Source organism: Thrips palmi, unplaced genomic scaffold (genome assembly GCF_012932325.1).
Source record: "Thrips palmi isolate BJ-2018 unplaced genomic scaffold, TpBJ-2018v1 HiC_scaffold_18, whole genome shotgun sequence".
In the NCBI taxonomy this organism is placed as follows: Eukaryota; Metazoa; Arthropoda; class Insecta; order Thysanoptera; family Thripidae; genus Thrips; species Thrips palmi.
In genome coordinates, this window is record NW_023144627.1 from 16,388,120 (window position 1) to 16,408,870 (window position 20,751).

The window sequence follows — 20,751 nt, forward strand, 5'->3', positions numbered from 1 at the left end:
TCGGCCGGCGGGTCCTCCGCAAACGAGGCTAGATTGCTCTCCCCGGACGGATACGACACTTTATAAAATCGGACTAAACGATGACTGACATGTTTGCCGGCATGAGGGTAGGTTGGGCAGGTCAGCGAGGCACGGGCTTAGGCCCTGGACACCTTCAGATTTGGCTGCGCGGCCGATTGCCCGCGCAAATTCCCCCCCCCTTTTCTCGGAATGACGCGCTGACGCTGCGGTCGCTCTGTCGGTCATTCCGCCTCACCTGGGAACTCTTTTCTTTGCGCTGTACCAGGTGTACCGACTGCTCCGGCGTTCTACTCGCCAAAAAAAGGAGCCAGAATCAAATGGTGCAAAAGGGGCGCACGGTTTGCGACCGTGACCGCCCATTCGTACCACTTGCTGCGGGCTAGGAGCAGTTACTGCTGTTATTGAACTGTACAGTGCAGCGACAGGCTCGTCTTGGCGCGGATTCAACCGCTGCTTTCGCCGAAGCCGGCCGAAGCGGCCGAAGAACCCGAAGAAGCCCCGAAGGCGCCTTGCCTTCTCCTCCGCTGAATATATTTTTGTGGGGTCAGCAATCATCTCGTTGGCAGCCCTGCTCTGATTGCGGTGTGGTGGCTCAGCTGGGACGTCTCTAGCGCGTCTCGCGGTTGGCAACACTGATTGAAGCTGATCCCTCGTCAAAGGGCTCGGGCGCGGCGGGCGCGGGCTTCGCGACGAATTTAAATTCGGCGCGCCCAGCAGCGCGGCTCGCGGCTCGCGGCTGCGACGTGTGTGTCTTGCTGGGCGGCACAGGTGGCATCACTGTGGCTCGGAAAACAATAACAATATTTGCCCCATTCGAACGCTCTCGTCGAACGAGATGTGAAACTGCGAATAGTGCTCGCCGCGCTGCGGCCAGCATACGCCGCGGACTGTGAATAGGCGCGTGACTCACCGCCATTCCCACGCCCGCCCCGCCCCGCCTCCCCTTGACGTCACTAACACAGTGACGTGTCTTCCTGACGTCACTGGCGCCCCACCCTCTCCGGGGCATCGACGCCTGCCAGCCCAGCCGGCCCTGGGGGAAGTGTGATGCAATCGGCCATGTGTGATGCAATCATCCCCCTATAAAGTTTATCATCTGCTTTAATTTTTTTCTCGCAGTGTAGAAGAACCTTGGCGTTTCCTTTCGCGGCGGCTTCCTCGTTCCGTCGGACGTTGACTGTTCCTCTGGATGTCTGGATGCGACGGCATGCGACGCGAAAACCGGTAAGGCTTCTTCAAAGTTCGAAGTCCGCCGTGCCTTTCGGTGAACGGGTGGACTGTTTGGTTCATCGGTCCATCAGTTGACCCACAGTACCTCTCATCCTCCTCGTCTCCAAGTTCTCGGCCAACACAATACTAACAATTTTCTGATTTAAAGTTGTTTATTTTCAAGTTTTTAAATAAATATCACATACCAAAAATCAGATTACCAGAAAAAAACGAAAATAAAACAATACTAACTGAAGTCTGAGAAGTCGAGATGTCTCGTCGTTGTCACTCGAGTCTTCGCGATAGTCCGTCGAAAGTCGCACATGCAGTCAAAGTCGCTGGCAGGGTTGGCTCCGGCACGCGTCTGAGCCCTCGCCGCCGCCGTCAAACGTGTCACAGTGTCACTTTCATGTCACATCCGCCAAGGACGTCACGGATTGGGTTCATGTGTGCAGTCGGGATAAGTCACGGTCCAGTTGCGTAACAGTCTTGGTCACTGCAGTCTTGTCACTTCGTGTCAAGAGCACTCAGGTCACAGGTTAAGTAGGTTATCGTCAACAGCGAGGTAAACAAAAATAAAACCAAAGCGTGCGTCCGATGATTAGTCCTAAACTAAGTCGACTCGTCGTGGTCCGTGATGTGAGTCCGTCGTGTCCGAGGTCGTATCCGTCCTCGTGGCGCACAGTGGACCAGAGGACCGGCGGAGGCGGCCAAAATTCCGGACGCTTTTAGAGCTCCAGAGTCTATGGGACTCGAGCCGGACGTGTGACCTCACCAATGGATTGCTCTCTGAACGAGGAATCCATTGGTGGGGTCACATGTTCTGTCCAAGTCCTGTTTAGCGACTCTGGAGCTCAAAACGCGTCTAGAATTTTGGCCGCCGGCGCAGGTCTTCTGGCTCACTGTGTGGCGTCGTCGGGCCGCCTACCCGCGGTGCTTGGCGAGGCGTCGACGGCGTGCCCCCTGCCCGTCGTCCCGCACCACGGGGGTCTCCACCAGCGGCACGAGCTGGCCGTCGTCGATGCGCATCAGCGGCCCGGAGTCCGCCTGGTTGTGGCGGCGGCGGCGGCTGCCGAACCTGGACGACCTGGACGCCAGCCTGGCCAGGCGGCGCTCGCGGCGGTCCTTCATGTCCGCGGCCACGTCGGCCAGGTCGCGCTTGGCGCGGGAGGACTTCTCCACCTCGTCGGCGCCCACGGTGTAGCTGGGGAAGAAGTAGGTGCCCGGGTTGGGGCCGAACACGGCGCTGAAGATGTGCTCCAGGGAGCTGCTGGGCTCCGTCTCGGCCTCGACGGGCACCGCCATCTGCATCACGGTCTCCGTCTTGTTGACGACCGGCTCGCCGCCGTTCTTCTGTTCCAGTGTGGTGACCACGGCGTCCACGGAGATGCTGTCGGCGGGCGCCTTCACGGCCGTCGCGGCGGTCGGGGCGGGCTCGGCGGCGCGGGCGGGGTCCAGGGACTGCACCTCCTCCACCACCTTCTTGAGGTCCTCCATCTCGGACTGGTAGCGACGCAGCTGCAACACCGAGTTTCAAAATGGCTTGAAGGTTCCGCGGTACACTGTCGGTCGAGAACCACAACACCCACCTGGTCCTTGTGCTTGGCGCCCTGGTGCATCGCGCGGTGCTTTTCCTTGAGCAGCTTGCGGTCCTTCTTGGCCATCTGGCGCTGGTGCTGCATGGCCAGCTCGTGGTGCTCGCGCAGCAGGTCTTGCTGGTCACGCTGCAGCTCCTCGCGCGCGCGGTACTGGTCGTTGAGCTTGTCGTGGAGGTTCTCGATGTGCTGCTGCTGGGCTTTGCTCTGCTCCGCCAGCTGCACCTGCCCGTCAACGCGGTCAACACACAGACACGGAGGTTCAGCTTGATCGGCCTCGGCTTCCACGACACTGCCAGTCCATTGGTAAGTTTCCTTGCCACCCTTGCAAAATTTCGGCATTCAAAACGGAGCGGCACTAGAGTGGCAATCGATTTGCAGTGGGTCAGAAATTCTAGACGCGTTTTGGCCGCCTCCACCGGTCTTCTGGCCCACTGAGCGGACTGACCTGCATCTGCTTCCAGCCGTCGTCGTCCTCCTCGGGCTGGCCGACGGGCACCAGCAGGCGGCCCGTCTGCGTGGTCCAGGCGTTGTCCAGGTCGCTGGGCGCGAGCAGGATGAAGTCGTCGGCGCCCTCGGCCTGCTGGAGCTGCATCGGCTGCTGCTGCAGCAGCAGGGCCGCGGCGGCGGCGGCCGCCTCCTCCGGGGACTGCTGCACTTGCTGGCGCTGCAGCGCGCCGAAGCGAGGGTGCGCGTCGAGGCGCGAGTCCAGGTGGCGGAGCACGGCGCGCGTGCTGGACAACATGTAGAGGTTGAGGCACGTGAGCATGAAGCACACGAACACCACGGCGCAGCAGCACAGGATATGGCCGCGCTCCACGCCCTTGGACACCTTCGTCACGGACTTGGCGTCCACCATGGCGACGCGACGGGGAAACTAAAAGTACTGCAGTGGCGTGGCGCGTGTCCGCGTGTCGGTCCGCCCCGTCCGGGCGATGTAGGCGTTCTGGAACGCCGTGCAGGCGGTGCAGACCGAGGGTTGCTGGACGGGGTGAACGCCTCGGCCGCCTCGGCGTTGCGACACCGCGACACGCAAAACACGACGCCGTCGCCTCGATCCAAATGGTGCTGACCGCACAAAACGCGTGCGCTACTTACACACTGAATGACACTCGCTGCCTCTTTTCCAACCTTGCGGTTGGAACAAATAGTAGGGCAGGCAAACCGCGCGCTCAATTCAAATTTTCAAGGTTTGCGGCCTGATTTTCGTTTTACTTTGTTAAATCTGTGTTATTTTTCCCTGCAGCGCCCAACGAGAATAGCGTGAGCGGGAGCTTCGTTTCAGAGTGATCCTCCCACTTCTAGTGAGCATAGCTTGCACCGGCTCTGACCTCGTGGCCTTGCGCCTTTGGCACGGCCACTACGTTCCGCAGATTCGCTTTGTCGACATCCGCGCAGATTCTTGTCGCTTGTCTCTCTCGCGCTTCTGGGGCGTGCCGTGGCGGTGCGAGAGAGAAAGAGCGACGAGCAGGGCGCCGGCGGCCGGACCCGGCCTTCCGCAGAGCCGATTCGGCTGCTTCACTTTCGCCCCCTATAAGAACGGTGCCACCAACATGGCTGGCATCGCCGCAGTCGTGGCCGAGTGGTTAAGGCGACTGACTAGAAATCAGTTTCCCTCTGGGAGCGTAGGTTCGAGTCCTACCGACTGCGTAATTTTTTGTCGGATGTACACGTTTACGAGGGTTTGTGACTGACGAGGGTTTCGGGCCTTTGGAAGGGACATTCCATTTTCCGACCTAGTGACCCGGTTTCGTCAGGGAGCCGTATTGGTTGCAATTTTGACTCAGATCGGTTCCATGTCGACCCTCTCTCTCGTCGTGCATTCTATTCGGCGTCGAGTCGAGCCTTGAGCGGAGCGCCTGCGATGCTGCCTGTCCGCATAGTCGGCGTGCCGGATGGGTTGCCTACCTCCTCGGCGCTCGGTGGCCGGAGCGCGGAGCGAGCTAAAAACTGCTCGTAAGCGGTGTAGGATTCTTTTGTCGTCACTTTGTCAAGAAGTTGTGATTGTTCGAACTCTAAGCTCTTGGCGGAAGTCGTCTTCAGTAGATTTCACTCGTGGTATTCTGTGATTTGTGTTACGGAAAATGAAAATTTGAATCCAGCCTTTCTCGGTTAGGATGGTGGTCTATTCGAAAGAGGGATGGGAAATGAATAAGAGAAGTGCTTGTATTCATAGATATTTTATTATAGAAACATATTTATAAAACAAATAAACTTAACACAGCTTCCGCAGCTCAACACGAACATTAAAAACTTTGTACTTTCCAAAACAATAAACATAATTTCACAACACAATTTTCACATTCGCCTTGTACTAATTCTTGACCAGGGAACTCTTTAAAACACACAATTTGTACCAGCCTGAAATGGGCTACAAACTTCACTGGTCAGACACTACCGCCGCCAGTACCTGTTGGCCTGCCTAGGCGAGTTGCTCTTCGGCGACTGCGGAGCGGGCAGGAGCGCGGGTCCGTTGGCGTTGGCGGTGAAGGAGAGGGGCCCGGCCCTCGCGGAGAAGGACGCCTGGGAGGGCGCCTGGGATGGCGCCTGGGAGGGCACCGCGTCGGCCGCCTTGGGGACGTACTGGTAGCCGGGCGTGGGCGGGAACTCGTCCTCGCCGGCTGTCAAGGGCGAGGCGGTGGGGCCGAAGTTGGAGTTGGCGTTGGCGGCCTGGCGGGGCTCGTCGCGGGGCAGCGCGGCGGACCGCATGTTCATGAGGTCCGTCTGGGCCTCGCGCAGCTGCTGCAGCAGCTTCTGCTGCGTCGCCTGGCTGCCGGGGACGGCGGGCTGGATCAGGGGCTGGTCTCGCTGTTGGGCTGCCTGGAACTGTGTCTGGGCTGGCTGAGGCTGTTGTTGAGCAGGCTGGGGCTGTTGTTGAGCTGCCTGGGGCTGCGCGGGCTGAGGCTCGGCCGCGCGGTACACGCCAATGTGTGGGCGATTGCCGAAACCGCCCCCGAAGCCGCCGCCGAAGCCGCCGCCCCCGAAGCCGCCGCCGATGCTACCGCCGACGCGCAGCGGGTTGCCGAAGTTGTTGCTGCTGCTCACGATGGTGGTCTCCTGGCGGGTGGGGTAGATGCCAGCGCTGTGCACGGACGGGGACATGGAGACCGCGACGGAGGACGAGGGGCCCATGGCGAGGGCGGGGTCGGAGATGTAGCGGAACTGCGCCGAGCTGCGCATGCGGTCCTGGAGGCCTCCGGGCGACAAGGACTGCGCGTCGCCGAAAGCGTCGGCGGCCCTGGGTGCTCCTTGCGGTGCTCCTTGCGGTCCTCCCGCTGGTGTTGCCGAGGGCGCGGCTCCGGGCTGCGTGATGGCCTGCTCCACTGCGGCGCGGGCCTTGCTGATCTGGTCGGCGGCGTGCTCCAGGCCCACGATGGCGGCGGCGTGATCCGGGTGGCTGGAGCCGGCGGCCTTCAGGGACTGGATCGTCTCGTACAGCATCTTCTCGCGCTGCTGCAGCATCAGGAGCTCTTCCTGCAGCTTGGGCAGGTCGTTGGGCTGCATCGCGCTCCCGTTGAGGTGCACGGTCACGGTCGAGTTGCGCACCGCGGCGTCCATGGCGGCACCCAGGGTCTGCTTCAGGGGGTCGCTGAGGTCTGTCTCCGCGGCGCGGGCGTTGGTGAGGTAGACGCCGCCGATGCCGGGACGGCCGAGGTCCAGCTGCAGGCAGAGGAAAAGGCATGGGTTCAAACACCGAAAAGTTTCAACAAAAATGAAGCCACTTTGACCTTTGCCGACGAGGCCGACGTTCGATAGTATCACGCGGAGAGGTTGGCGCGGAATCGCTGAGCGGACAGGTTCTGGTCGCCGCTTGTCTTTTATCGAGCAGTCAAGAGGAGGGGACACTTCACGATACAGTAGTCAGCACGTTTCGGTTGTGGTCTGGTCAAGTGCCACACCACACGCGTTGTAGTCGCCAGCGCAGTCGTGGCCGAGTGGTTAAGGCGACTGACTAGAAATCAGTTTCCCTCTGGGAGCGTAGGTTCGAGTCCTACCGACTGCGTAATTTTTAAATTAAAAAAAAAATTGTTTCTGGCTTACCTGAACTTGCTGCTGCGGGGATCCCCTGTACTGCAGCGTGCTGAGGTCGCAGTTGAGGGTGATGGGGATGCTGGCCTGGCCGGTGTTCTGGCGGATTTCGACGCGCTGGGGCAGTGGCTGCGCGGTGGCCAGGGGCGTCAGGTGGCCCAGGCCGGACTGGGGGCTCAAAGGGTTGAGGAGCTGGGACAGGGTGGGCATGCGCACCTCGGCGGCAGGCCCGGTGACGGACAGCTTGGAGGTGCCGACGGCGGGGATGACCACGTCCTTCTGGAACACCACGGGCTGCTGCAGCAGCACGGCCGCGCGGGGCTGGCCGCTAGCCTGTTGCTGCTGCAGTTGCTGCTGCTGTTGCTGCTGCTGCTGTTGGGGGGCAGCGGGCTGGGCGGCGGCGTTGGCCACCTCGGCGGCGCGGAAGTTCATGCCCATGCCGCCGATCATGGGGGCCTGCTGGTGGAAGCCCATGGGGCCGGCGCCGATGAAGCCGCCGGGATGTCCGCTCTTGATGATGTCCACCTGCACGAGAGCGAAACGCCAAGTTACGACAAGTCACCGAAATCGGAACAGACATCGTTCTGGACACTCACCTGGGACGCGCCGCCGTGGTAGGGGTCCTCGCGGACGACGGTGGTGACCTGCTGGGGGCCGCCGGAGCCGTAGCCGAAGCCGTGGCCGGACTGCTGCGACACAATGATCTCCTCGTCGCCGAAGGAGCGCGCCTGGGGCTTGTTGGCGTGGTCGGTGTTGGTGGCGGCGGTGGCGGCGGGCAGGGGCGGCGCGGTGGCTGCGAACGCGCCGCTCAGGGAGTGGCCCTCGGGGGCAGCGGGCTTGGACTCGACGTGCACGCTCGCGGGCTGCTGGGGCTGGGCTTGCTGGGCTGGCTGGGGCTGCTGGCCGGCGTCGGCGGCGCGGAAGAACGGCGAGCTGGTGAAGGTGAAGGTGCCCAGCGAGGCGGGGGCGTTGGCTCCCACCACCACGGAGTCGGTGCGGCTCTGCCCGGGCGCCTCGATGGTCACCGAGTCGGAGAGGCCGGGGGAGCCGGAGGGGACGATGTTGACGACGTGCGGCGAGCCGAAGTAGCCCGCCTGCGGCTGCACCTGCACCACGGGGGCCTGCATCAGGCGCTGCAGCTCGAGGCGCCGCTTCTGCTCGTCCACGTCGTCCTTGTCGCCGCACAGCACGGCGGGGCTGTGGCCGGGCCGGCCGGGCGACACCTGCAGGCCGAGAGAGACCGAGAGTCTAGTGAGTGGGACAGAGACTGACCACAAACCACGCAGAACTGAAATTTTTATCGCACGAGTGACGAGGCTCATGCATGACGTGCTTGTAACGAGGTCCCCCATCTAAAAGTTCCTAGCCGACTCATCGGTACAAGGGGGTTGCACTTTCACTCTTACCTGCACGCAGATGGTGGTGGTCTGCTTCTTCTTGCGGTCCTTCTTGTTGCTGGCGGTGTCCGAGTCGGCGGCCTCATAGAGCAGGGCCTGCGACGCCTTGTCGCCCGTGGCCGCGACCGCCGCGCCCGCCGCGCCCTCCGTGTCTTGGGCGGCGGGTGCGGCCAGCACGGCCGAGGCCGCGAGCAGGGCCAGGACGGCGACGGCGGTGGAGGCCATGATGGAGGAGTGAACCCGCGTCCGCGACATGGTGGCTGCGACTGACGGGGTGCTCGGCCTCGCCGTCCTTCCTCGCCTCGGGTGCGCCCTGCCGCGCCCCGCCCCGCCGCACCCCGCCCCGCCCCGCCACCGGGGTGCTGGTGCTGATGGCCGCGACGCCAACGCCCTTCCAGCTGAGCCCGCACCAGCTCATGCAGCACAGCGGTTTCCGCTCGGTCGATGCACGACGGCTGCACGGCGTTCATGCCGATGCATCGCGATGCATGTGGAGCCCCTCCGATGGAAAAGGGAAAAAGCTGTTCTTGCGGGAAACCGCGCCGCGCGGCTCGCAGTCCGAAGCGCGCGAAGCGCCGCCCGTCCCCCTCGTCGCACCCCACCCCATCCCGCCCTCGCCCTGTCCCTGGCCCAGGAGTGCGACAGAGACGCAGCGACGAAACGACCCTTCTGAATCGGTGTGCCGCCCGCCGTAGAATTCGCTGATAGCGCCAATGCGACTCGTGATCGACAACCAGGCGAGGCCCCGATGAACGCCTTAGCAGTGGCGCAGCCCAATGGGGTACGGCAAAAAATAGTAATTTTTTGCACCTGCCAGGCATGGCAAGAGCATGGCGCTCTCTCGGCGGAAAGCCCGCTCCGCTCCAGGCGGCTCCATGCAGCACAGCAACCCCCGAGGAGGCGGCCAAAACTCTAGACGCGTTTTGAGCTCCTGAGTCGCTAAGCAGGACTCGAACTCAACGTGTGACCCCACCAATGGATTCCTCGTTCGGAGAGCGATCCTTTGGTGGGGTCACATGTTCGGTTCGAGTCCCATTTAGCGATGCTGGAGCTCAAAACGCGTCTAGAATTTTGGCCGCCTCCACCGGTCTTTTGGCCCACTGTGCGCCTGCCAGGCACGCCCCTTGCGCAGGTCCGCTGGCTTCCTCCATTCATCGAGAGGCCGAATCGCCGGCCAGGCCCAAGCAGGCCCAGCCAGCCAGGCCCAGCCAGGCCCTCTCCTCTCTGAGTCAGCCCTTCTCGCCCAGGAAACGGCAGTCCGACAGTCCGGCCCTCTGCTGAGCCGACCGAGTGTGGCAATGCCAGGTAATTTACCTGCGATCTCATCGAAAATTCGCCCGGCGGAAGTCCAAGGCTTTTCTCGTGTGCCAGCACGCCAGCACACAGTAAAAGATTTTAATTGTTTTTGTTTGGGGGAGTGTCTTTTTATAGTGTAAGTCCTGGTTCATCGTGTGGACTGGTGGTGCGTCAAAGCGTGTGCACAAAAAAGATTTTTTTAAATTAATTTTTTTATTTACCACTAAGTTTTAATAAATAACTTACACCTAGAGCGAGAGCGAATATACCTAATTAATCAGTCAAGAAACAGTTGTCCAGGGCCTCCTCCGATTCCCCCTCCCCATCGTCTTTAAACGTCCCCACTTCCAGCTGCGTCGCGCGGTCGGTGCCCGGCCACTCGAAGAAGGCCGCCAGCACGGCCAGGTCAGCCGACAGGCCGTCAGGCCACCGATGGCGGCTGCTGACGACGCTCCACGAAGCCCGCCGTCGACGGCCGACGGGGTGCGCTGCGCTGCGCTGGGCTGGGCTGGTCGGGCAGGGCGTGGCGTGGCAGCTAGCGAGTCAGTGCCCTGGAACAAGAACAAGTAGGAGCCGTTGAAACTGCTGACCGCCGGCCAACTGCGCGCCTGTCTTCTTGCGTGCCAAGTAGCCACTTTCGAAATTCGACACCTCTGTCGGTGCATCAAAGCGGCAGTGAGAGAGAAAAATATGGCAGGGAAAAGATGTTCTGAATGTGTCGTAGAGACAAATTGGGAGACATACATTGTCTCTATTTTTGTAGCTATCCGTGGGGGCAGAAATGGCCTTCGACCCCACGCTGGTTTGATATCTATTGTCTTATCAGACCTCGAGGGTCAGTCCCCCACAGACGCCTCACGGAGCACAGGAGAAAACCACGCACCCCCGAGGAGCCAGCACAAAGACAAACCAAAGTAACTTCTTTGGCAAACAAAGGCGAGCATAACAAGAAAAGTGTCACTCACCAATGAGAGGGCTGCTGCTTACGCGGAGGCTTCCACCTCTACCGGCTCGGCCTCCTCGGGCTCCTGCTGCTGGGCTTCGGAGGCGTCGGCGGTGGCGTCGGCGGTGGCGTCGGCGGTGGCGTCCACGGGGGTGTCCGCTACTGCGCGTGTGCCCTGGGCCGCGGGGACGACCTCTGGGATAGGGAAGAGCTCCGCCTGCGACTCGCCTTCCTTGGGCGGTTGTCCGTCGGCAGCCTCCACCTTGTCCGCGCCTTCCTTGGGGGTTTGTTCTTCGGCAGCCTCCACCTTGTCCTTGTCCTTGTCCGCCTCGAGGCCCGTCTGCCGGGCAGGCCTCCCCGCGCCGGGCTCGTCGGAGGCCTCGAGCAGGGGCTCCAGGCCGCCCTCGCAGAGCGTGGCCTCCTGGTCGTCGTCGAACTCGGCGTCGTCGGCGGACAGCGCGCTGCCGTGGAGCTCCTCGGGGGACTCGACGAACTGGGCGGACTTGAGGGGCTGCTGGTAGACGGGGGCGTCCAGGGTGTCCTCCATGACGGGCGCCGACTCGACGATCTCGCCCACCAGGTCGGCGTCGTTGGCGCAGTCGCAGGCCTCGGCGGCGTCCCTGGCGACGCGGTGGTGCGGGTCGGGCTCGGCGCTCAGCGGCCGGTCGAACGCGGCAAAGTCCAGGGCGTGGCGGGCCGGCCGGGCGGCGGCGTCGAGGTCCGAGTCCACGGCCATGCCCTCCAGGGAGGTGAACCGGTGCAGGGGCATGAAGCGCGCGCTGGCGGGGCTGGCGGACGACGCCAGGAGCGCGAGGGTCAACGTCAACGCGAGCATGGTGCTGGCGGGGAAGCCTACGGTAGAAGCACGAGCACTGCTTGTCGAGGTAGCACTCCAACTGTCCCGTCCGGCGCCGCGGCACACTTTTTAAGCCTTCGGTCTGTTCTTGGCGTTTCGGTGTCATCCCCACATTCGGACCGCGGACCGCCAGGGTTGCGTCAGTCGCTTTTGCTCAAGTAGGTTGAGACACGTAAGGGACGCGCACATTGTTCTCGGCTCGCAAATCCCCCCTCTCCCTCGCTCTGCCCGGACAGCCCAGACGGCCACACGGGCATGACTGCACGACCAGCTCAACGATCCCAGCGGCGAATAAGAACCATCTCAATTTTTAATATCGCCTGCCGACCCAGACCCAGTCCGTTTTGAACCACGGCGACTCGGCGGTGTCAAGGTACGCCGCCTGCGAGGTAGGCCTCAAGCACCCCGACGACGCGCGAGTTCGGCGGGCTGGCCTACCCGGGACTCGCAGGCGCTCCGCTGCCCTGAGGCCACGTCGGTGCCTGCCTGCACATTCCATTCCCGACTCAGTTCTATCAATTTCCTGCAGCCTGCCGCGGCGTGCGGCGTGCCGTGCCGTGGGCAGCAGGCCAATGCAACGCGCTGCACTGCACGATAAGACTGCCGTGTGTTTTCCTCCCGAGGGCCTCGGTTTTCAATTCACAACAAAGCCTCTGTTTCTCGATTCATTTATTTCAACATTTTATGTAATCGGATAAAAAAACAAAACAATTTATCACTGCCGACAGTCTGTCATGCTGAATACTTCAACATTTGGCTCACGTGTGACTGTCAGTAAAGTCACGTCACATTAGGAACCACACAGGTTAATAAAAAGTATCCTGAAAGCACTATTCTAAGTGTAAAAAGAGGCCTCAAAAAGACATAGTGCAAAATTAATTGAGGGTACAAAAATGGTCCCTTGCATTTGACAACAAACATTTGGCGACAACAAATCAGTCACCGAAACCATAAGTCTTTCACGTGGTGTGCTTTGACAGTTGACTCTAGTAATTAAGAGTCAAGTCACAGCTCAAATTAATTATCAGTGAAGAAACATAAATATGGTTCCAAAAGCACCGATCGGCCTCACAAAAACAAAAGCTCTTACAAAAAAAAAACTGATTGGACAATAAGTTGACTTTAAAATAGCAGACTAGTATCTTGCTGGTTAACATAAATTTCTCAAAACATTGGATTGAGCAAATTACAAGATGGCCTGTATAAGCACATCAAAACTAGACTACAAGCAACAAAGTCATCACATAATTAAAAAATATCACAATTGTGTAATTACTAATATCACAACTGTTACTAAATTAAATTAATAGTCATAAAGAGTAATAAAAAAGAATCACAGTTGGGTGGTCCCAGTACATGGGCGAGTACAGAGCGATTACTCTTCCAAGTGCAGCTCCTCCTTCTCTTTGCATGCAGTCCTCACTATGTCCTCTTCCATCGTTCCATCAAGAGCTGCGAGCTGTAAAGGGGGAAACATCGAAATGAGCAGACCAAATTGGTTGGAGTGGTTGTGGCGGAAAGGACTACAGACGGCTTACCTGGTCGAGGGTTTGCTCAGTGAAGACGTAGTGGAACACCTTCCCGTTGAAAAACAGCTCGGGGTGCAGCTTGGCGATGGGGACGGGTGCCCCGAGCACGTCGTTGAGCAGGGACACGTACGTGGAGGCCCTCATGAAGAGGGCGGCGACGTGCACCTCCAGGCGGTCGTAGCGGTCCACGCGCAGCGCGTCCAGCTTCTCCTCGTCCAGGAGCGGCGCGGCGAGGCACGCCCTGGCCAGCAACCGCACCAGCTCCACGGCGGGGCGCGCGCAGCCGCCCAGGGCCCCCGAGTGGAACAGGAGGTACAGGATGCTGACGGGGAACACGAGGTCCTCGGGCAGGCCGCGCAGCTCCTCCACCAGCACGTCCACGGGGGCGGACTCGGGGCGGTGGGCGGCCAGGGCCCACGCCCACAGGCGCCACCGGTCGGCGGCCACGTCGTCGTCGTCCTGGCAGCGCCACAGCGCCAGCAGCCCCGGGTGCGGCACCACGGACGGGTCTACGCCGACGAAAAATGCTCACAGTTATCGAAACAGACTTACTTCCTCAACCAGGGTCACCGCCGCCGGCCGGCCCTAACAGTGCACCGACCTGGGGAGATGGGCTCCACCATGCAGGGCTCCAGGGGCTGGCCCTCGCGCGGCGGCTTGGCCGGCACCACCCACTCCTTGAAGGGCCCCGGCACCTGCAGCAGCCCGTAGACGCGGCGCCGGAAGGGCCGCAGGGCCGCCTCGCACGAGCAGCTGGCGGGCAGGCGGGGGTCCTCCAGCGCGGGCCCCATCTGCAGGATGCGCGCCGTCAGCAGCGACAGCACGGCCGAGTGCAGGAAGGTGGTGGAGCGGTGCCGGGACTTGGCCTCGTCCAGCACTGCAACGGGGAGGGGCAGGGGTTAGCCGACGAGAGTCGTCGCTCTGTCTCTCTCGCACCTATACGGGACGCCCCGTGAGTGCGAGAGAGACAGCGCGACGACTCTCGGAATCAGTCCGCTGGGCGCCTGCATCGGGGTGGCCACGGCCACGGCGTGCTCACCTTCCAGGTCCACGTCCAGCTCCGGCTGCGGCTCGGGCGAGGTGCGGGCGGGCTGGTCGTTGGGCGGCACGTACTCGTGCATGCTGAGGCTCACCTCCAGCTGCTGCCGGAGCTTCTCCCGCAGCTCGAGCTGGTCGCGGAGCCCCATCTTCTGCGCCAGGCGCCGCAGCAGGAACGGCGGGTAGCCGTTGAAGGTCCTGGACAGGATGGTCTCCACGGGGTCGCCCTCCTTCCACAGCTCCTTGCGGATGAACCACACCAGCCTGGGCACCAGGTCCTCCAGGCGGTAGCGTTGCTCGGGCTGCAGCTCCTCGGTGGGCCGGCCCAGCATCTTGCTGTACAGGGGCTGCGGGGGGACCGAGGAGACGGGGTTGGGTTGGAGGAACGCGCAACGCGCGGTAAGAGCTTGGCCGGCACACTGATTCCGAGAGTCGTTTTCGTCGCTCTGTCACTCTCGCACTCACGGGGCGTCCCACGGGGGCGAGAGAGACAGAGCGACGAAAACGACTTTCGGCAGGGCGCAGGGCCACTCACAGTGAGGTAGCTGCAGTCCACGTAGTCGTTCTGGATGAGCGACGCCAGCAAGGGCAGGTGCTCGGGGTGCAGCCCCACGGCCTTGGCGATGGCGGCGCGGTCGAAGAGGATCGTCGACATGGACCGCCGGTCGAAGTGCTTGTAGAACAGCGACAGGTAGTACCTCGCGCCCTGCAGGATCACGAAGTCCGTGTCCCTGGACAGGATGGCGAAGCACCGCTTCTCCCTGGCGTAGCGCGCCATCTCGAGGTCGCACTCCGCGATGGCGCAGAACACCTGCAATCCAAGATCAGCTCGGATCAGCGCGCCTTTAGTGGGCCTCATTTATTTTTGAAAAGAGTGACTGATATGTTCGGCAGAAGTAGGAAAAATTTACGCCGAAGTGCTGCTAATTGCCCGACGACGACACTCACGGGGAATCCCGCCTCCTTGAGGGTGAGGATGGTGCACTCGTAGAGGCCGGCGGGCAGCACCGCGCTGGCGTTCTCCACCGGACTGCAGTTGCCGCCCTCCTCCACGCGCTCGTAGATCGCCCGAATGCGGTTGTACATCTCGCCCTTGCGGTCCCGCCAGCACCGCATCTTGCCCTCCTCCACGTGCCCGTCGAGGAAGAACACGGGCGACACGCCCAGGTCTGACAGAGAGAGGAAGCAGCGTTCGGCTCGGATGGCGCGCAAACCAAGCGCGCGGCGCGCACCGCGACATTCGACCAGTAGACTCATTCCGTTTGTCGCTCTGTCTCTCTCGCACTCGTGGGGCGTCCCTTATGAGTGCGAGTGAGACAGAGTGACGAAAGTCGACACTCACCAGTCAGGCGCTTCACGTAGCGGAGCAGGTTTGCCTTGTACTCGCGGAACTGGCCGCCGGCCACTACATCCAAGTCGTCCAGACATTGCCGGATCAGAATATTCGTGTCCAGGATGGCGACTGCCGCCTCTGCCCCGGTGTCCACCCTGGAGCCGAATGGGGAGTCAAATGAAAAGGCGTTTCGGAAGCATGCCGGGGAAAGGGCGGCGGGAGCGGCCGGGCGGGGCTGGCGGGGCGGAGAGCGCCGAAGCGGCCGCCGCGTGGGAAAAGAGGACGGGTGGGGGTGGGGGATGGGTGCAGGTGGCAAGTAAAATGAGTGTCATCTTTGCATCAGTAAGTCATCAACACAATACTGCACTTGCAATCAAGGCGATTCGCTAGACTGGCACGCTCAACAGCAACAAACGCTGTCACTGTTTCTCGCAGCATCCGAACGGCACGGCAGCGTCAGCCGGCGTCGTCACCCGTTCCCCCATTTCTCTGCGTTCATACCTGTACTCGGATACGAGATCCTTAATCAACACTCTGGGACATGCTGGCTTGTGGCTATTTAACAGATAAGTTTCAAATCCTTGGATTCCCATCCTTAACCCATTGGCAAGGGTTCGACCCGTGCGCAGCCCCTGGACCACAACACAACACAACACACAGGGTCCCGCCGTGCCGTGCTTGGCTTGCTTCTGTTGACGCTCGTCGCCAAAACTTCCCACGCTCCGAACTCCTTCCGCCTCCCCCCCCCCTTTTTTCTCCTTTCCGCTTTTCGTGTTCGCGCCTTTTCCTCATTTTGCTTCTTGGAATCGGAATAGAATGTGTCGCGGTTTTCTGCACCAAGATCTTGCCTTCTGATTCCGAAGGATTGCGATGGCCAGAAAAAAAGGCCTGTTCCTGCTCTCCCGCCAAGAAAGATCCTTCCAATCTCAATTTTACTCTGACCTGGTCGAAAGTCGCTTGTGAGTTCAGTTCGGTAAGGTGTCAATCAGCTGATCTCTTGTGTCAATGCTGCGCTGCTCACAAGTGCTGCTGTAGCAGTGTTCAATGCGTTCATTCAAATAATTTTCAAATCTTATTTGTTGGACTTGAAAAAAAAACCTTCCTTCCCTCACTATTTTTGTGTGGAGATGGGGCTGAGGAGAATCATATCACACTTTTAACAAAATTTATCGATCTTTATTCAAGACAACCTTCCAAAATATGAAAGCAATAAGTTGATCCTTTACTTTTAGGTAGGTAGATAGCACCACAGTTTATTATTAAACTGTCAGTTACTTTGTTGCACTGGCATAAGACGTATCGTCCATAGATCAGTATTTTATTATTTAATACAAAATTCACAGCATTCACACAACTAAAAATCTAGACTAAAATAATATGAAAAATAATATAATGATCTAAACAGCACCTATCTTTTACGTCCACAGTACAATTTATCAACAAGTTTGTTTCAACCCAAATTATGCAATAAATTTTACTTTTGAGAGCACATTTTTATATCTTAACTTTTGATTCGGAACAATCTTTCGGCCTGAATCCAAATATTAAAGGGAGCAAACAGTTTTTGGTGACAACAGAAGGTGTCTCAAATATTTTTATTTGATAAATTTGAAAACATTAGATACAAAGTACACCAACTTTGATATAGTGGGCGTTTCTTTTTCTTACACTGTGTTGTTGAACCCAACAATTTTGCCTGTCAGTTCTCTTATTTGGCTGTCACATTTAGTAGAGTGCAGTACTCTAAATACTATTTATTAAAAATCTTTTTGAGTCATACAACAATAGAAACACTTGACACGAAAAGACCCAGACATGAATATTGCAAATCGAAAGATTTCAGGCAGTTGATTTTGTATACTGAGAAATTCTAGGCATGCCAAAGAACATTATGAAGCCGAAAATTGTCTAACAGTGTGCCGTAAACAAAGCGATAAAAGGTTGTGAGGCATTGTGTAGAGTATCACAATAGCAAATGCAAAAGATATATTCTTCCCGATACAACAGTTACGGAAGATCATGATCATTATCACAGGTCTGAGAAATCATTACCACTAAAACAATTCCGGACCTCTTATGAAACAGGCCCTACAATTACCACAAATACAAAATAAATGAAAGAGGGAAAAAAATGATTAAACATTCTTAAAAACATGGTATTAGCACAGCAAGGCTATAACAAGATTGACCGATAACATGTCTGATAAAAACAAGCTAAGAAAAAAAATATTTTCTAATAAAGTAGGTGAAGAAAAAAAATGCCTACAGCATTGTAAAATGATTGTACAAGTTGGGAATTACAAAGCCAAGTCTTTGAACATCAGCAACTAGTTATTTGTTTATAAGATCTGATATGCTTCTAGAGACAGTCACACCCAGGAAGTCTCCTGACTTTCACTTCACATAATGTGAAGACAAGCAAACCACTATTAATAGGTTCTTACATGATGTGGTTTCAGGGACCCTTAACTTACATAAAATGCTACAAGATAAAAGTTAAAAATAAAAAGGTTTATGAGGTTTGTACTCCATGGAGATAAGCTTCAATAAGAAAACTTCTACAAAAGTATCGAGTGTGTCTCGAGGTTTTCCCTGCAGGTCTTTGAGAAAGCACCTCGACAAGGTTTATTGCCGTTCATAATGGGAGCTTCAATTATTGTGGACTCTGTTATTAAGTACAGTGGGAGAAGGAAGCTGAATTTTACAAAGACGATAATCCTGAAAAAGGTAGCTTTTGTATCACTCATGAAAGTAACAAAATCTTGGTTACGTACAAGGCAAAATGAGAGCAAATGAAACAAACAACATACCTTAAAATAAAATTATTTCTATCAACTTATCAGACTACTTTTAGATTGGCACAAACAAGTATTAGCCCTTTGCATTGAGTTTTCCTCACAATTTCAGAATTTCTAGGCCATGCCACAAGACTGGAGTGACTGGATGACTGCCTTGCATAAAACAAGAACAGAACCTATACAAAATCCAATCACTTAATTATTCTTTACAGATCTAGAGTGGCATATGATATCTTTTTTTTATTTTTTAAATTAATATCACAGAGAATTTGCATGTGCTCATAGTGAAACATACTACTCTTCTCAGACAAGAGGACAACAAAATTCAAGTCCTGCTAACAAACTGCCAGACAGCACATAGGTATTAACGATAAGCTTCACAGATGGAATAAATAACACGCTTAATGTTGGATATTCATTCTGAGTCCATTATCAGTCCCTTCATTTCATTCTTATAAGCCTGGAAGTATTGACTCACTTGACCAGAGAGGCAGATTGCATTGTGAGTGGAAATCTAGCTCACTATAAAAAGGTAGAGGTAAGACTTAGATAACAAACTCAAACAGAACATAAAATGTTTGTATTACCCTGCGATCCTAGGAAAGATCAATACAATTCAATTGCTTCTGGTCAAGATCCCAGGGATATCTTATCAATATCAAAGACTGATTAAATTACATTATTCACAAAAGGGAGGTCAGCTATCTTCTTCCTTAATAAATGTGCCATTGGATGGTAACAAGGCAAAACTTTGGAATTTCCACTTTTACACAACAAATTTGTTTTCTCATATCTCAGTATTTACAATCACAATATCAAACTAAAAAAAAACAAAGAGTTAACTCTCAAACTATGTGCGTACAGTTGAAACTTTGCCTGAGATGCTAAGATCTTCTTCCTCACTATCAGGGCCATCTTCGTAATCACAATACTCGTTCTGAAGGAGAGTTTCTCCCTCTCCAAAGTCTGCTTCAACTCTGCTACTGCCCCCCTTGGCCTTTGGCAGGCCGATGTTTGAATGCCTCTCCACCTCACATGTGGCTAATTGCCCGTAAAATTCCCTCGAACGTCGATTCTTCCTTACACAGGCCTAGACACAAAATAGAACAAAAAAATTAGAAACAGCAGAAATTTTTAATGGCATTATCTTTCTTACCGGATATTTTGATAGATCACTCAAAATGGCAAAAAGACACCCCTTCAAACATAAAAATTAAACCATACAAATGAAAGCTTCCTTACCTGTACAAACAGAAGTGTGACTCCCAGAGCCATTACAAGGCCAGAACACACTGCAATGACAGCAAAAGGACCGGAGAAACCCACAGTGCCTTGTGCATCGGCAGGGTAGACCTGTTCCTCAGCAATACGCCGTTTGCCAGCAGAACCAGACATGCATTTCCCTGTGAGAAGCCACCATAAAATGGACAAATTCAATGAAGGGTTCATCAAGGCAGGACAAGGGGTAATAAGGTACATTTAAATATAAACATGTAGAATGTTTTTTTTTTTTTCAGAGAAGCCCCAGCTAAAGAAATGAAATTAGCCAACAAAAAAGAATACAGAGAGAGAAAAGATGGGTAAAAGGTGACATAAGAAGTAAGCTCCAACATTCAATGAGTTACCCGGTCGTGCAAAACTAACTGAACAAGTATCCCGTTTTCAGTTTAAAATTTGAATAAAATTTGGAATGACATATTGAAACCCCAGTTTGCTTTTACAGTCTTTGAGTATCAATGGCAAAGGGACTTACCAGTCTGGGGGTCACACGCACAACAATTAGCTTCACCAGGTGCTGAGCAACAAGTAACACATTGGTTGGTTCTTTGGTCTAACTGCAATGGGTCGTGGCATCCAGTGCATGATGAGAATCCAGGTCCAGAACAAGAGCGACAAGGGTCTGTGCATGGGCGGCACAATTGAGTGGCAGCATCATAGTACTGGCCACTTAGACACTCCATGCAAAGTCCACCTTCCAAGGTATAACGTGGTGGACATGAAGTGCACTCCAAAGGTCCTTCTCCTACAAAAATTGTTTTAAAAATTTTAGTTATATTAAAAAAGATACAGGGATTCAACAAAGAAATATCAATACGTAAAAAATAAAAATAAAAAAAAAACCTTTGCATGTCCGGCAGTAGTGATGACATTTCTGGCAACCAAAGTCGGACTTAAAGAAACCCTCTGGGCACTCAGGATGGCATTCCCCAGCAGCAAGTTGCCAGCCGCGAGGACATGTTACACACTGATCACGTCGCGGGCCCAAACAGGTTGCGCAGCTGAGGTAGCACTTGCTGCACTTTCCTCTGTCACTGTAGTAACTGTAAGAGACCGCCACAATGAAGCACATTTTCTAGATAAAGCATTTTTCAATATTATATTGAAAACACGCACCCATCGGCACAGGTTGAGCGACATTCTCCATTTTGAAGGTCCAGACCAGGTACACAAGATGTACAGTTGAGGCGAGACTCGCAAGCAGTGCAAGTGTGTAAGCAAGGCACACAACGGCCTTGTTCTAAGTAACTGCCTTTAGGGCAATCGCCAAGACAGCGGCCTCCAGAAAGCACAAATGGAGATAAACAACTTAGGCAAGACTCAGGTCCTGAACCTCCACAGCCCTCACACGTGTTATGGCAGGGTTGACACTTTGCAATAGATGCCTCAAAGAATTCAGCTGGAAAGAATTGAATACGTTGTAAAGTAA

General features: G+C 56.1%; 5 protein-coding genes and 2 non-coding genes across 7 annotated transcripts in view; 2 read left to right on the plus strand and 5 right to left on the minus strand.

Annotated features, from left to right (window-relative positions):
* Nucleotides 1-1,687: 1,687 nt before the first annotated feature.
* On the minus strand, nt 1,688-3,791 carry LOC117644790. The gene is made up of 3 exons (XM_034384409.1): nt 3,274-3,791; nt 2,820-3,050; nt 1,688-2,748 (listed from the first exon to the last, which is right to left on the minus strand). The coding sequence occupies exons 1-3, from the start codon at nt 3,682-3,684 to the stop codon at nt 2,155-2,157; spliced, it is 1,236 nt and encodes a 411-aa protein (XP_034240300.1). The 5' UTR covers nt 3,685-3,791; the 3' UTR covers nt 1,688-2,154.
* A 602-nt stretch (nt 3,792-4,393) lies between these two features.
* Nucleotides 4,394-4,475, plus strand: Trnas-aga. The gene has a single exon. It is a non-coding gene; the product is annotated as a tRNA-Ser (tRNA).
* Nucleotides 4,476-4,989: 514 nt separating this feature from the next.
* LOC117644789 (trithorax group protein osa-like) lies at nt 4,990-8,521 on the minus strand. The gene is made up of 4 exons (XM_034384408.1): nt 8,261-8,521; nt 7,451-8,077; nt 6,867-7,379; nt 4,990-6,485 (listed from the first exon to the last, which is right to left on the minus strand). The coding sequence occupies exons 1-4, from the start codon at nt 8,504-8,506 to the stop codon at nt 5,220-5,222; spliced, it is 2,652 nt and encodes an 883-aa protein (XP_034240299.1). The 5' UTR covers nt 8,507-8,521; the 3' UTR covers nt 4,990-5,219.
* On the plus strand, nt 6,747-6,828 carry Trnas-aga. The gene has a single exon. It is a non-coding gene; the product is annotated as a tRNA-Ser (tRNA).
* Nucleotides 8,522-9,751: 1,230 nt separating the features above from the next.
* On the minus strand, nt 9,752-11,428 carry LOC117644467. Its single transcript, XM_034383975.1, has 2 exons — nt 10,513-11,428; nt 9,752-10,098 (listed from the first exon to the last, which is right to left on the minus strand). The coding sequence occupies exon 1, from the start codon at nt 11,323-11,325 to the stop codon at nt 10,531-10,533; it is 795 nt and encodes a 264-aa protein (XP_034239866.1). The 5' UTR covers nt 11,326-11,428; the 3' UTR covers nt 9,752-10,098; nt 10,513-10,530.
* Nucleotides 11,429-11,998: 570 nt separating this feature from the next.
* Nucleotides 11,999-15,963, minus strand: LOC117645130 (constitutive coactivator of peroxisome proliferator-activated receptor gamma-like). Its single transcript, XM_034385093.1, has 8 exons — nt 15,748-15,963; nt 15,256-15,401; nt 14,862-15,082; nt 14,449-14,724; nt 13,915-14,260; nt 13,477-13,752; nt 12,885-13,384; nt 11,999-12,805 (listed from the first exon to the last, which is right to left on the minus strand). The coding sequence occupies exons 1-8, from the start codon at nt 15,837-15,839 to the stop codon at nt 12,722-12,724; spliced, it is 1,941 nt and encodes a 646-aa protein (XP_034240984.1). The 5' UTR covers nt 15,840-15,963; the 3' UTR covers nt 11,999-12,721.
* Nucleotides 15,964-17,119: 1,156 nt separating this feature from the next.
* LOC117645278 (furin-like protease 2) overlaps nt 17,120-20,751 on the minus strand; it is a 30,595-nt gene continuing 26,963 nt past the window's right edge. The window contains exons 17-21 of the mRNA XM_034385346.1: nt 20,439-20,721; nt 20,166-20,365; nt 19,798-20,067; nt 19,287-19,447; nt 17,120-19,134 (exon numbers count right to left, since the gene is read on the minus strand). Coding sequence (XP_034241237.1) covers nt 18,895-19,134; nt 19,287-19,447; nt 19,798-20,067; nt 20,166-20,365; nt 20,439-20,721 — 1,154 coding nt within the window. The 3' untranslated portion in view covers nt 17,120-18,894. The remainder of the gene's footprint in view (nt 19,135-19,286; nt 19,448-19,797; nt 20,068-20,165; nt 20,366-20,438; nt 20,722-20,751) is intronic.

Coding starts and splice junctions, on each gene's coding strand:
- LOC117644790 (XM_034384409.1), bottom strand. CDS start 3,684: ATGGTGGACGCCAAGTCCGTGACGAAGGTGTCCAAGGGCGTGGAGCGC. Junction 3,051..3,273: donor ACGGCTGGAAGCAGATGCAG/GTCAGTCCGCTC, acceptor GTTGACGGGCAG/GTGCAGCTGGCGGAGCAGAG. Junction 2,749..2,819: donor GCGCCAAGCACAAGGACCAG/GTGGGTGTTGTG, acceptor TCGGTGTTGCAG/CTGCGTCGCTACCAGTCCGA.
- LOC117645130 (XM_034385093.1), bottom strand. CDS start 15,839: ATGGGAATCCAAGGATTTGAAACTTATCTGTTAAATAGCCACAAGCCA. Junction 15,402..15,747: donor GATCTCGTATCCGAGTACAG/GTATGAACGCAG, acceptor ATTCGGCTCCAG/GGTGGACACCGGGGCAGAGG. Junction 14,261..14,448: donor TGGACTGCAGCTACCTCACT/GTGAGTGGCCCT, acceptor GTCCCCCCGCAG/CCCCTGTACAGCAAGATGCT.
- LOC117644789 (XM_034384408.1), bottom strand. CDS start 8,506: ATGTCGCGGACGCGGGTTCACTCCTCCATCATGGCCTCCACCGCCGTC. Junction 8,078..8,260: donor CCACCACCATCTGCGTGCAG/GTAAGAGTGAAA, acceptor CTCGGCCTGCAG/GTGTCGCCCGGCCGGCCCGG. Junction 6,486..6,866: donor CCCCGCAGCAGCAAGTTCAG/GTAAGCCAGAAA, acceptor CTCTGCCTGCAG/CTGGACCTCGGCCGTCCCGG.
- LOC117644467 (XM_034383975.1), bottom strand. CDS start 11,325: ATGCTCGCGTTGACGTTGACCCTCGCGCTCCTGGCGTCGTCCGCCAGC.